This window comes from Sus scrofa, chromosome 16 (genome assembly GCF_000003025.6).
Source record: "Sus scrofa isolate TJ Tabasco breed Duroc chromosome 16, Sscrofa11.1, whole genome shotgun sequence".
NCBI classification, from domain to species: domain Eukaryota; kingdom Metazoa; phylum Chordata; class Mammalia; order Artiodactyla; family Suidae; genus Sus; species Sus scrofa.
Window position 1 is genome coordinate 22,519,338 of NC_010458.4, and position 14,226 is coordinate 22,533,563.

The following is a 14,226-nucleotide window of genomic DNA, read 5'->3' on the forward strand; positions in this document are numbered from 1 at the left end:
AAAATTAGTAGTTTGAGGAAATTCCTTTCCAAGGATGAGCCCAAAACCTAAAGAACTTTTTAAAAGAGACACTTTATTTGCCTATTTAAGAACTGTTGTAGACTCCAGTATCATGAGACTGGATGTGCTCAGCTAGCCTAGTTAAGTTTTGATAGTTGATCTAACTTAAGAACGAATACTATAAATTCAAAATAAGAGGGGTTTTTTTGCTTTTTAGAGTCGTGCTTGCAGCATATGGAGGTTCCCAAGCTAGGGGATGAATCAGAGGTGTAGCTGCTGGCCTACACCACAGCCACAGCAATGCGAGCTCCCAGCCGTGTCTGCGACCTAACCACGGCTCACAGCAATACCAGATCCTTAACCCACTGAGCAAGGCCAGGGATCAAACCTGCGTCATCATGGATACTAGTCAGATTCAATTTTGCTGAGCTACAATGGGAACTCCCAAAATAAAGAGTTTCTTATTTTTTCATCCTTGTGTTAAAATCATAAATAATCTAAGGTTTTTTTTTTTTTTTTTGGTCTTTGTTGTTGTTGTTGTTGTTGCTGCTATTTCTTGGGCCGCTCCCGCGGCATATGGAGGTTCCCAGGCTAGGGGTCTAATCAGAGCTGTAGCCACCGGCCTACGCCAGAGCCACAGCAACGCGGGATCCGAGCCGCGTCTGCAACCTACACCACAGCTCACGGCAACGCCGGATCGCCAACCCTCTGAGCAAGGGCAGGGACCGAACCCGCAACCTCATGGTTCCTAGTCGGATTCGTTAACCACTGCGCCACATCGGGAACTCCCTAAGGTTTTTTTTTAACCTGATTAATAAAAAAACAAAATATTATGTAATAAAAAAGAATTCATCTGGCAAATGTACTGGTACAAGCTACTTAGTAAAAACATACTTCTTGGGAGTTCCCTTGTGGCACAGCAGGTGAAGGATCCAGCGTTATCACTGCAGTGGCTTGGGTTGCTACTATGGCACAGGTTTGATCCCTGGTCCAGGAACTTCCACATGTCATGAACACAGTCAAAACCAAAACCAAACCAAAACCAAACAAAACCACATACTTCTACTAAAATTGTTCTTAAATTCTTAAATTTAGGAGCATCTGATACCAGGATCCAGCTGAGCTTTTATTTTACAGATCAAAACGCATGAATGAAAATACATTACAATAATTAATGAAGCCGTTCTAGTTTAGCCTGAAGAGATTTAAAATTCCCAGTGATGGCTTGTACTGCTGCTGAGGAGCTCATAGACTGGAGCTCAACTAGATAACCACAAACAGCATCCAGGCAGAGATTTGTGAATCTTCTCCTGTTAAAAAAAAAAAAAAAAGAGAGAGAGAGAGAGAGAGAGAGAGACACCTGATCAATTATCTACACATTTAGAAACATTTCTTCCTACAGGACTTCCCTTCAACTTCCGCTAACCTTATTTACAGTCCCACAGAAGAGGAAGGATCACGTGATTAAGTAAATGACAAATAAATGAAAATAGAGAAGGAAACTCAGAGGGTAAGTAGATTACCACAACACCACCAAGATCCTTTTCAAGGTTTTATAACGAGAAGGAGGCAATAAGGAAAGACTCCTTAGATTAATATTAAATTATTTACAGGAATTCCCGTCGTGGCTCAGCAGTTAAGGAATCTCATTAGCATCCATGAAGAAGCAGGTTTGATCCCTGGCCTTGCTCAGTGGGTTAAGGATCTGGTACTGTCGTAAGCTGTGTGTAGGTCAGATGCGCCTCGGATCCTGCATTGCTGTGGCTGTGGAAAAGGCCGTCAACTATAGCTCCTATTTGACCCCTAGCCTGGGAACCTCCATATGCCACGGGTGTGGCCCTTAAAGAAAGCAAAACAAAAAACAAACAAAAAAACCCAAAAAACAAAAAACAAAAGGCAAAAACTACATCTTTTTGGCCTTTTCAAACAAATATACTTTGAAATGGCCAATAATATCATAAAGACATAAAACACACTGAACTTTTTAGGTACCTAATTCAAAGTGGAAGGAGTTTAGGAGTAATTCATAATTGTATCCTTTCACTTGCAGAAAAAATTCAGGACAAGGGTTGAAAAAGGGAGAAAACTCTCACCTCTCATACATGCTGCTTGACATTGTTCAGATAGTTATTGCAAACACATACAAGAGCTTTAATCTTCCACATTTCTTTCAGTCTCCATACGGTGCCCCCCTGTCTCCAAGTCTGTTACCCAGATATTTATTAGATACATTTAAAAGTCTTTGTTATAATACAGTATCTAATTCATAATTACCTCTCACAATTTAAAACCTGGCTAGGATTCCCAACATATCTTGTCAATAGTACATGTATACAGTCCAAAAGGTGCAGTGGCTTCTTCATTCTATTCCAGAATGGATCCTACAAAGAAAATATACATCATGAGTTTTAAGGCAAATTTTGTCAACTAATTTTTCAATAATTTATGTTAAAATAGCCATCAGAGGAGTTCCTGCCGTGGCTCAGAGGTTAACGAATCCCACTAGGAACCATGAGGTTGTGGGTTTGATCCCTGGCCTCGCTCAGTGAGTTAAGGATCCCTCGTTGCCATGAGCTGTGGTGTGGGTTGCAGACGCAGCTTGGATCCCATGTTGCTGTGGCTGTGGCGTACGTAGGCTGACAGCTACAGCTCCGATTGGACCCCTAGCCTGGGAACCTGCATATACTGCGGGTATGGCCCTAGAAAAGACAAAAAGAAAGACACACACACACAAAGTCATCAGAGCCCAAAGCAAAATTAACTGATATTAAAATAAGTATTTGGAGTTCCCGCCTTAGTATAGCAGGTTAAGGATCCGGTGTTCTCTTTGGTGTGGGTTTGGTCCCCAGCCTGGTATAGTGGGTTACAGATACAGTGCTGCTACAGCTGTGGTATGGGTCACAGATGCTACTCAAATTCAATCCCTGGCCCCAGGAACTTCCACATGCCGCGGGTGTGGCAAAAAAAAAAAAAAAAACAAAAAACAAAAATTAGTATTATGTGGTTGCTAAATTATTTATCTGATTATGTTTAATACTGAACAGCATTGAAAACTGCATTGTGATGTCATTTAGGAAGGATATTTGATATATCAATCCACTTCGGACAGCATGCAAATTTCCTATTTAGGCCATCTATTCCTAATGGCTGTGACACCATTTTTACTTTGAACCTATGCAGACAATGTAAATAACAGCCTAAACTAGCAGTCAAAGAATCTTATTCAGAGTTCCTGCTGTGGTACAGTGGGTTAATAATCCGGTTTGTCTCCATGGAGTTGCTGGTTCGATACCTGGCGTAGTAGGTTAAGGATCCAGCACTGCTGCAGCTGTGGTGTGTGTACGCTGCAGATGTGGCTCGGATTTAGTCTCTGGCCCAGGAACTTCCATATGCCATGAATGCAGATGGGGAAAAAAAAAAAAAAAGGGCAGAAAAAGAAAGTAAGAAAGAATCTTAATTCTAGCTCTGGCTTTACCATTACCAGCCATGTGACTTGACCAGGTTAGTATTACTATTTTATTTATTTATTTATTTATTTTATAGCCACACCTGAGACATATGGAAGTTTTCCGGGCCAGAAGTCGAATGTGAGCTGCAGCTGGGGCCTTCAACACAGCCATGGCAACACGGGATCTGAGCTGCATCTGTCACCTATGCTGCAGCTTGCGGCAATGCTGGACACTTACCCCACTGAGTGAGGCCAGGGATCGAACCTACAGGTTCATGCACACTATGTTGAGTTCTTAATCCACCGAGCCACAGCCGGGAACTCCCTTGAGCAGGTTATTTAACCTCTCTGCCCTTGTCAGATGTAGTAGAAGATGAGGATACTACTACTTGCTCATTTGTATCACAGGCTCACTGTGAGGTTTAATGAGATATACAAATGCCTTAAAAAGCACTGTATGAATGTTTTGATGCTGCTGCTATAATCATGCCTAGTACTAAAAATAACCTAGTTCAACAAGGTTTCATTTGGTTCTTTTATCTTAGGATAAAAACTTCAAAACATATAGTCTGATAAGGTTCAATACAGTGAGAAAGAGCACTTTTTTTTAAAAAAAAATTGAGGTTTAATTGACATATAACATTATATTAGTTTCAAGTGTACAATACAATGATTCACTGTTTGTATTAACTGCAAAATGATCACCATAGTAAGTCTAGTTACCATTTGTTATCATACATAGTTAAGTTTTCCTTTTTTTCTTGTAGTGAGAAAGACTGTTTTTTTTGTTTGTATTTTTTTTTTTTTTTTGATGTGCTTGTGGCTTCTGAAGTTTCTGAGCCAGAGATCGACTCTGTACCAGAGCAGTGACCTGGGCCACTGCAGTGACAATGCTGGATCCTTAACCCAGTGCACTACTAGAGAACTCCAAGGAAGATCTTTTAAGCACTGATTTATTAGATGAGGTTACAGTGAATACACTGATATTTTGTTCTTTAAAGTAAATGAAGTCTGGGAATTCCCGTCGTGGCTCAGTAGTTAACGAATCCGACTAGGAACCATGAGGTTGCGGGTTCCATCCCTGCCCTTGCTCAGTGGGTTAAGGATCTGGCGTTGCCGTGAGCTGTGGTGTAGGTCGAAGCCGCGGCTCGGATCCCGCATTGCTGTGGCTCCGATTGGACCCCTAGCCTGGGAACCTCCATATGCCACAGGAGCGACCCAAGAAATGGCAAAAAGACAAAAAAAAAAAAGTAAATGAAGTCTGAATACTTAGCCTATTCCACTTAGAGTAAAGCAAATGTTTATTAATATTAAAAAATAATTTTTATCATGATATTCAGCAAAGCAACTCTATTACTTTTAAAAATCTGAAGTACAAAAATTTCTTTTTTTTTTTTTTTGGCTCTGCCCACAGCATACCTAAGTTTCAGGGCCAGGGATCAAACCTGTGCCACCACAGTGTCCCAAGCCATGGGGGTGACAACACCCTAGTTCCCACTGTGCCACCAGGGAACTCTAGAAATATGATAATTTCTGATATTCAACCAATAAAGCAAATTTCTGATGCAACTGTATTAGATACTCATAAACATGCAATCATAATACTCCACTCCTGAATCCAGAAAAAGTTAACTGATTTAACTAAATAATTTTATTTAATACTTTCCTTACCCGTGACTTGAACAAGTGATCATATACTTCCAGTAGTCTAGGTAATGGCACTCCAATTTCATTCATTGTCTGTATTACAAAACCCACATCCCAGTTCAAAGTACAAACTTGCTGCTCTAAGAACTGCACAATAAAATCTGGGGAGAGACAAAGATAATAAATTGGGACTGTTAACTCTTTCTTTGGCCCTGCTTCATAAAGATATAATTGACATGTAACACTGCATAAGTTTAAGGTATACATGGGATGATTTGATATACACACATTTTACAAAACATTTTCCATAATAAGATTAGTTAATATGTCCTTGACCTCATATAACTACTACTTTTTTTGTTATTGTAGAATTATTACATTTTGATAGTAAATAGTAGGCCTTATTCATAACTAGGCAGTTTCTAGAGGGAAATCTTAAGAAAAAAAACAATTTTCAAAAAAATTTTTTCTTAATAAAAATAAAGCAAATACAAAATAGGCAAATCTATAGAGACAGAAAGTAGATTAGTGGTTGCCTAGAGCTAAGGGTAGAGATAATTTCTTTTTGGGGTGATGAAAATGGCCTGAATATAATTGTGGTGATGGCTGCACAACTCTGTGAATATGCTAAAACTATTCAATTACACTTTAAAGCTATTAGGAAAAGAACAGTTATTACAGCGAATTTGGAAAAAAAGAGAAAGGTACAAGAAGAAAAGAGAAATCATTCATAATTCCACTAATGGAGAAGATCCATTAATAACATTTCTTTAATATACTGAAATACTATTTCTTCAATTTAGCAGCTTTTCAGAAAAGAAGGGCTACTGTAAAAGAAATATTAAATGTAGAATTTATAAGATTCATAAGTTATCTGATTATTCTACTGGTGGCCCCATTCACATTTTTTACTACCTGTTACGTCACAAATAAGATCGTAATGGTAACAATCAAATTCGTGTTTACGGTATTCGAAGTCTGAGACTGACCAATGTGAATATCCATGGGCAAGAGGAATCACTGAAAAAACTGCTACTGAACCTGCACGTCCCCTATCAGTTACCATACAGAGACTTCAGATAGGTAATAAAACTTCTAAAGACTCTAAGTTTGTTCTAGTTTTTAGTCCCCAGCACCTATTTGCTATGAAAGGAGTGAGAGAAAAAAGGAAGGCCTTTTCTGCTCTAAATTTTATTGGGCTCAATAATTAAAAATCTTTGGTCAATTTACATCTTTCTACTTTTCTCATCAATGAACTGGCACGGCAGTTTTTAATACTGTATTTGTAAGAAATAAGTGTGTGATTATAATGGTTTTATTTCTTACCATGGCCAGGGAATACATCCTAAATCAGAAAAGATCTGTACACAAGTCTGTATCTTCATATTTTAAAAACAATTCAACGTTATGTTATAAGCACTTCCATGTTTCTCAGCATTATTCAAAAACGCAAAATACTTAACATTCTACTGTATGAATATATTTATGTTGATTCTGTTTTTTTTACAACCGAAGAAAACACTATTAGGTTGGCAAATAAGAGTTCTGCAATAACATTATAATTATGTCATAATAAAACTTGACTGTATATTTGACCGCATTTTGTCACAATAGTAGGTCTCCTACTACTCATAATAGTTAACATATTTGGTTTAAAAAGGGATTCACAAAAATCACTTTTTTAACACACCTACTTGCTATTTTAAACAGCAGTCAGTTTAAATCAGTCTGAATCAGTCGCAGATTCCGTCACAGATTCAGTCACAGATTATTCATGCACAAAAACACCAGCCATTTTTCCCTTCTCTTCAAACTTGAATAGGGTTACCCACAGTATAATCACAATTGTCTGTTAGCACTATCCCAAGATTTATAAACTTGGGAAGGTCAGGCAAAGAAACTTTCACATCCAACTATTTATCAATAAATTCTATCATCTTCACTGGAGGTCCTTCTTTCTGGAGAGGCAGAATTAAACTGTAGAACTAGTAAATCACAATAACAGAACAGTTTTGCTCTAAAATTCACTGACCTTCTTCTTCCATGTCAGTGGAGAAAACTATCAAAACAAAAACACAACCAAAAACCTATACAATAGCTAAGGTTATGGCTTACCTAAAGGAAAGAAGCGAGGTGTGCCAGCATAAATCTTGCCAAGGAGCACAATCTTGAGACTAAGAGCATGCATCCGGTCTGGGGAGCTCAGTGTCACACTTTCGTTTAGTTCTGCAAGAAAGAGACAGGCCGTTAGAAACACATATTGTTTTTAATGTAAAAATTTTAATTGACTATTTTATTGTTTCAAGGTAGAAAACACTGCAGAACTTGTACTCATATTAATCTAATGAGCAGATTCAATGTTTCTGCTTTTTTTTTTTTTTTTGTCTTTTTGCTATTTCTTGGGCCGCCCCTGCGGCATGTGGAGGTTCCCAGGCTAGGGGTCCAATCGGAGCCATAGCCACCGGCCTACGCCAGAGCCACAGCAACGCAGGATCCGAGCCGCGTCTGCGACCTCCACCACAGCTCACGGCAACGCCGGATAGCCAACCCACTGAGCAAGGGCAGGGACCGAACCCGCAACCTCATGGTTCCTAGTCGGATTCGTTAACCACTGCGCCACGACGGGAACTCCCAATGTTTCTGTTAATGATATACATTCATCTATTGAGGGCACTGGTTATGATATTCTGAGTTAAGTGTCTCAGAATCTCTTATTAAGCAGTACAAACCACGAAAATGACACATCTTTTCTGAGAATCCTCTCAAATATTCACTGGGATCATTTTCTATAGGATCACCCTCCACCACATGCAGGCACTCTCTGCTTACACTGTTTAGGTATAGCCGATTCTCGTGAGCCCTGGATATATGACAACTAGCAGTTTACATTCATTCTTCTAACAAGTCACTAAATAATGTATAACTAATATACCTATAAGTGAACGCTTACCTTTCTCTATGATATCTTGCCAAAGTGTCTGCACCAATATAGGGTCTGAATAACCAGCACAATGAATTATTGCAAGTTTACACTCTGCAAGTTTAAATGGGTCAGCAAATTCCCCATAAAGCTGTGGGAGAAAATGTCAACATCCAACCAGAGGTTAGTATTCAAAAATTAACAGTGAAGAACACCCTGTAAGTTAAAAGTAACCAAAGATTTTATCTAAAGTTCCTAAAATATATAAAGATGTGATGACATGTAGCTGGTCCTAATGCCAGATTGAGAATGGCACAGATTTCAATATGTGTGCCTTTTTTTCCCTTGGGGGAGAGGAAGATGCTGCAATGATATTTTTTAGTGTTGTCTAAACTAAGGTTTGGAAAATCATGGAAATACTGAGAAATATAAGGATACTAAGAAAAATACCCAGGAATAATTGAAGAAGAAACTGCTGGGGAGGGCACAAAGTAGGTGAAACTTGGAAAGTTCTTCAACTGGAAGTTACTTTTTCAAGACAACAACAAGGCTATAAAATATATGGCAGGAGTTTTAACAAAGGCCCATGTGAGGTTACTGATAGAAACTGGCCTAGAAAGAGAAACCCAGCTCTTTTTGAGACAGATACCACAGCAGTGATTTGTCAACATGATTATATGCTTCCAAAGATGGCTTATCTTATTTTGTGGAGATAGGCTAATCCTTCCCATGGAACACAAAGTAAAATGCAAAAGACACAAGGAATTTGTAGACGACAGGTGACTGCTAGAGGAATCTCATTTGCTTTTTTATTACCTTAGTTATGTCCATTAGCTCAGAATCTAGTTGAGAAATTGCATCCTGTACAGAAGAATGATGGGAATATTGCCTCTGCAGTGTCTCTTGTATCTGAAGTTGAATCCTCGCAACCTAGTTCCGATAGAAAAAAGTAAGTCTTAAGCTCTTTATGATTAATCAACAGGTACTTGAAGGAACAACTCGTAGTATGACATAAGTTTGTTAAAATAAAAATAATGTATAAATAACAGCATAGTGACTATAGATAATCACACTGTATTGCATATTTGAAAATTGCTAAGAGAGTAGCTCTTATTAAGTTCTCATCACAGGAAAAAAAGTTTTGTAATCATTTATTGACAGATTTTAATTAGACTTGTGGATCATTTCGCAACGTATAGAAATATTTAATCATTACGTTGTATACCTAAATAGCCGTTATATGTCAATTCTACCTCAATTTCATTTCTTTTTTCTTTTTTTCTTTTTTGGTCTTTTTAGGGCCACACTCGGGGCACATGGAGGTTCCCAGGCTAGGGTATAATCTGAGCTATTGCTGCTGGCCTACACCAGAGCCACAGCAATGCCAGATCCGAGGCTCGCCTGCAACCTACACCACAGCTCACGGCAACACCAGATCCCCAACCCACTAAGTGAGGCCAGGGATCAAACCCACAACCTCATGGTTCCTAGTCGGATTTGTTTCCCCTGTGCCACGATGGTAATTCCTACCTCAATTAAAAAAAATGTATAAATAAAGACTTTTATCTTAACAGGCTAAATTCTTCACATCAACACAGAAGATTTCTCAGGGACTGCTGGGACAGAGAGCATTTGCTTCCCACCAGTGCCTGTTTCTCCCATGACTACAAGTCAGACAAAATGATAAGACTATCATTCCCAGCCTCCTGCAAAGAGCAGGGCCGTAAGATTATGTTCTCTTCAAAGGAATGTAAATGGGAGTAAAGTAGGTCTCTTTAGGGCTGAGGTTTTTAAGAGTGAATGTGCTTCTTACATGCTCTTTTCTGCTTTCCTCCCTCTGATCAAAGGAAAAGGTAAGGCCACTGGGAATGGCAGAGTCAAAAAATACAACGTGGGTACAGACATCAACTAAGTGGAAGAAAGCCACATGCCAATCAAGGATACCCACTCTGGATCTTGCGAATGAGAAATGAACTTCTGTATGTGGATCATTACATGGTTTTTCTTTTAGTCTCTCACTAAAGGCAGTTTAGCCCACTCTAACTTCATACATCTACTTACTAGCCTCAGAAGAAATGGTGAATGTGACATTATTTACTTGGTGTTAGATAGTTGGAATAAACCTTTAAGAAATGCCACAGAAAAAACTTTTAGATTACAGCAATGTCCTAGGACCCAAGTGCTATATCTCTAAAATCTTTTGAAAGATTTATATATAAAGAAAGGAGAGAGTTCCCGTTGTGATGCAGCAGAGATGAAACCAACTAGTATTCATAAGGATGCAGGTTCAATCCCTGGCCTTGCTCAGTGGGTTGGTGATCCAGTGTTGCCATGAGCTGTGGTGTAGGTCACAGGCGTGGCTCAGATTCCCGTGTTGCTGTGGCTGTGGTGTATGCTGGTAGCTGTAGCTCTGATTCGACCCCTAGCCTGGGAACCTCCATATGTTGTGGGTGTGGCCCTAAAAAAAGCAAAAAAAAAAAAAAAAAAAGAAAGAAAGAAAGAAAGAAAGGAGGAAGGAAGGAAGGAAAGAGGTGGAAAAGATCAGAATTAATTCTGAGTACTACAGAACTATTATTTATTAGGGGAAGAGGGAAAGCAGAATAACATGTGGCTACTAATCAATGTGGACAAGGTTTAAGTACCATTAGCACTTACTTCCATTTTTTCTTCTAATTCATGAAGGAATTCACCATCTGCAGCTATTGATGAAATGGCAGTGGAACTTTTGGCACTAAGAATGGCTCGAGCAATGTACTCTAGTCGCTGCTGAAGTGAAATTTCTGTGCTGAGGGGGAAAATCCTTATTTTTATTTATGTGAATTCTTAAGGCTCCAATATACATATATACCGCTGAGATGCACCTTTTTTTATACCAAATTAATATAAAAGGCCATTTGAAACTTGAAAAAATTATAGGATTTTTAATAAAACAGATCCACAATATAAGTTGACACATAAATACTTAGGTTACAGCCACATTTCCTATTTTCAAACTTTAATTTATTAAAACTTGGATTCTTCTAAAATTAAACTTTTTTTACTACTCCTGATAGTCACACCTCTACTTTAATGTGGCCAATACTACATTTCATTTTCCACACAGCAACTAGAGTGTCCTCTTAAAAACAAAAATCAGGAGTTCCCATCGTAGCTTAGCTGACTCATTGGTAACAAACCTGAGTAGAATCCACGAGGATGCAGGTTCGATCCCTGGCCTCGCTCGGTGGATTAAGGATCCAGTGTTGCTGAGAGCTGTTGTGTAGGTTGCAGATGAGGCTCGGATCCGGCATTGCTGTGGCTGTAGTGTAGGCCGGCAGCTGTAGCTAGGATTGGACCCCTAGCCTGGGAACCTCCATATGCCGCAAGTGCGGCCCTAAAAAGCAAAAAGCAAACAAACAAACAAAAAACCAAACAACAAAACACCCACCAAAATTCAGATTATGTCACATGCATTCTTAGGACCCCTCAATCGCCTCACCTACTCCTCCTCTAGCCTCACTTCACCCTTCTTTGTTCACCATTTCCAACCCCTGGGCTTTCTTTTACGTACCCTGATCATAATAAACCTGAATCTGATGCAGTGCCTCTGCAGGGACCATTCATTGGTCCTATGCTTGAACCACTTCCTCCATGTCTTTAATAGCTGCCTATTTTTGTCATCTGAGAATTTTAATGATAATTTGTCTAAGGTCTTCTCCCACCAATCTTAACTAAAGCAGCTCCCCCCGCCCCCGAGACCAACTGTATCAAACATAACTTTGATATCCTCAAATTCCAACCTGAATCAGGAAAAAACTGGCTTTTACTTCAAAGGTCTTACTTAAGAAATTGTCCTTCTGTATAACTATGGCTCCTTTAATTTTCTCCTTCCAAAAAGAAACAAAAAGAAAAAAAGAGTTATCTCCGTTCTCATGTCTTGTAAAGTATAGGTGTGGATGCCAGGACTTAGCAATTACCATCTCTTAAGATAACATGTAAAGGACGCAGTACCTTTAGCAGCTTTGTTTATTTTTTTTACTTTCTTTCTTTTTGGGTCACCCCTCAGCACATCAAGTTCCCAGACCAGGGATTGGCCCTGAGCCACAATTTGCTATCTACCCTGCAGCCCTGGCAACGCTGGGCTGGGAATCGAACCTGTGTCCCAGCGCTCCAGCGACACCAATACCTTTGCGCCTCAGCAGAAATTTCAAGAGCTTTGTTTTTTGCTTTTATTCTTTTTTTTTTTTTTTTTGTCTTTTTTGCCTTTTCTAGGGCCACTCCTGCAGCATATGGAGGTTCCCAGGCTAATCGGATCCGTAGCTGCCAGCCTACGCCAGGGCCACAGCAACGCAGGATCTGAGCCGTGTCTGTGACCTACACCACAGCTTATGGCAACATCGGATCGTTAACCCACTGAGCAAGGGCAGGGATCGAACCTGCAACCTCATGGTTCCTAGTCGGATTCGTTAACCACTGTGCCACGACGGGAACTCCAGGAGCTTTGTTTTTAAAAGGCTTTATCTCCCTTCTCATTTCTTTAAAAAAAACCAAAAACCCATTTGAATCAAACATTTTAAAGGTGGGTAACATTTCCAAATCATTTAAAGTAGAACATTCGCTGCCAATTTATTTGATGCAGCCTATACATGCAAAAAGAGTGTAGTGAGAAAGAGAGTAACATATTAATTGGAAAAAGATTTCATTGTGGAGATGGTAAGCTGTGACCTAAAAGAGTGGATGTACAGGGTCCCTCGCATGAGGAGGTAATTAGGTGTGTGTGTGTGTGACATACAGACACTGCGCAGTGTTCTTATAAGTTAGAGGACTTCAGAATATAACAGGAATATAGTAATTATTATACCAAGGAACAAAGTCAACAAACATTAATGGAAGGGCATTTAAGAGCCATTCTAACATTTCAGGCAATAGGCAGCATGATAGAAATGACTTACAAGTATTTGTATAGTAATGGTATCTAGGAGTCACTAAGAAAAATGATAAGAGTAATCCAGAAACCAGATACTGAAGGCCTGAAAATGCACAGTCCATATGTATCTCTGAGTAGAGAAAATAGGTACTCTAACACTTGATAAAGGAATGGATTACATAACCTTAAGACAGAACTACAATTTATTAAATATTTAATAATGCTGTCAATTCTTTTTTTTTTTTTTTTTTTTTTTTTGGCCAAACCCACAGCATGTGGAAGTTCCTGCAGCTATCGAACTTGGGCTGCAGTTGTGACCTGCACCACAGCTGCAGCAATGCCAGATCCTTAATCTGCTGCACCACAAGGGAACTTCCTGATATCAATTGTTTTTTTTTTTTTTTTTTTTTTGCTTTTTAGGGCTGCACCTGTGGCATATGGAAGTTCCCAGGCTAGGGGTCAAATCAGAGCTGTAGCTGCCACTCTATACCACAGCCACAGCAATGCAGGATCCGAGCCATGTCTGCAACCCACATTATAGCTCACGGCAACGCGGGATCCTTAACCCACTGAGTGAGGCCAGGGATCAAACCCACATCCTCATGGATCCTAGTTGGGTTCGTTAACCACTGAGCCACAAGGGCAACTCCCTGTTGTCAATTCCTAATTACACAAAAACTATGACCTGACCAAGGTCTTTGTGAGAAATTAGCTTTTAGGCCTCTACTGACTTAAATTCTTTAACTTTTATTAAACCAAAGAAAGAAATTAAAGTCACTTTGACGTAAGTATGCCACATCTTCTGTATGTGAAGGAAACTTAAAAACCAAGTGACCATTCTGACCAAGGAGGGCAAGAAGACAAAAAATGCTTTGGGTCCACACGTACAATAATTCAAACCACATGAGTACACACTGACCGACACACACTCTCTCACACTATCAGCCACATCTGGACTCTAAGTAACCATTCCGATTAACTTGGTTTAATAACAGCTTTGCCTCAATAACCTCCTCTTCCTAACTTAACCAATCTCCAGTTTTTAGAAATAGCATGTTATTTCGGCAAAGGAAATTCTAAATGAAGAGGGTCAAATTAATGGCCTGTCCAAAATTTTATTAAGTTGTCTTCTAATATGATAATCTAATGAGAAATTTTAATGCCTTTTTAAAACAAAATTCCTTCTTTTTTGGCTATGCCTGAAGCATGTGGAAGTAAGTTTCTAGGCCAGGGACTGAACCATGTCACAGAAGTGACCTGAACTGCTGCAGTGACAATGCCAGATCCTTAACCTGCTGTGCCACA

The 14,226-nt window shown here is 39.3% G+C and overlaps 1 protein-coding gene across 1 annotated transcript in view; it reads right to left on the reverse strand.

Annotated features, from left to right (window-relative positions):
• Positions 1,106 to 14,226, reverse strand: part of NUP155 (nucleoporin 155) — a 69,677-nt gene continuing 56,556 nt past the window's right edge. Inside the window, exons 29-35 of the mRNA XM_003133893.4 lie at positions 10,671 to 10,800; positions 8,832 to 8,945; positions 8,046 to 8,166; positions 7,211 to 7,321; positions 5,120 to 5,256; positions 2,275 to 2,381; positions 1,106 to 1,310 (exon numbers count right to left, since the gene is read on the reverse strand). Coding sequence (XP_003133941.2) covers positions 1,172 to 1,310; positions 2,275 to 2,381; positions 5,120 to 5,256; positions 7,211 to 7,321; positions 8,046 to 8,166; positions 8,832 to 8,945; positions 10,671 to 10,800 — 859 coding nt within the window. The 3' untranslated portion in view covers positions 1,106 to 1,171. The remainder of the gene's footprint in view (positions 1,311 to 2,274; positions 2,382 to 5,119; positions 5,257 to 7,210; positions 7,322 to 8,045; positions 8,167 to 8,831; positions 8,946 to 10,670; positions 10,801 to 14,226) is intronic.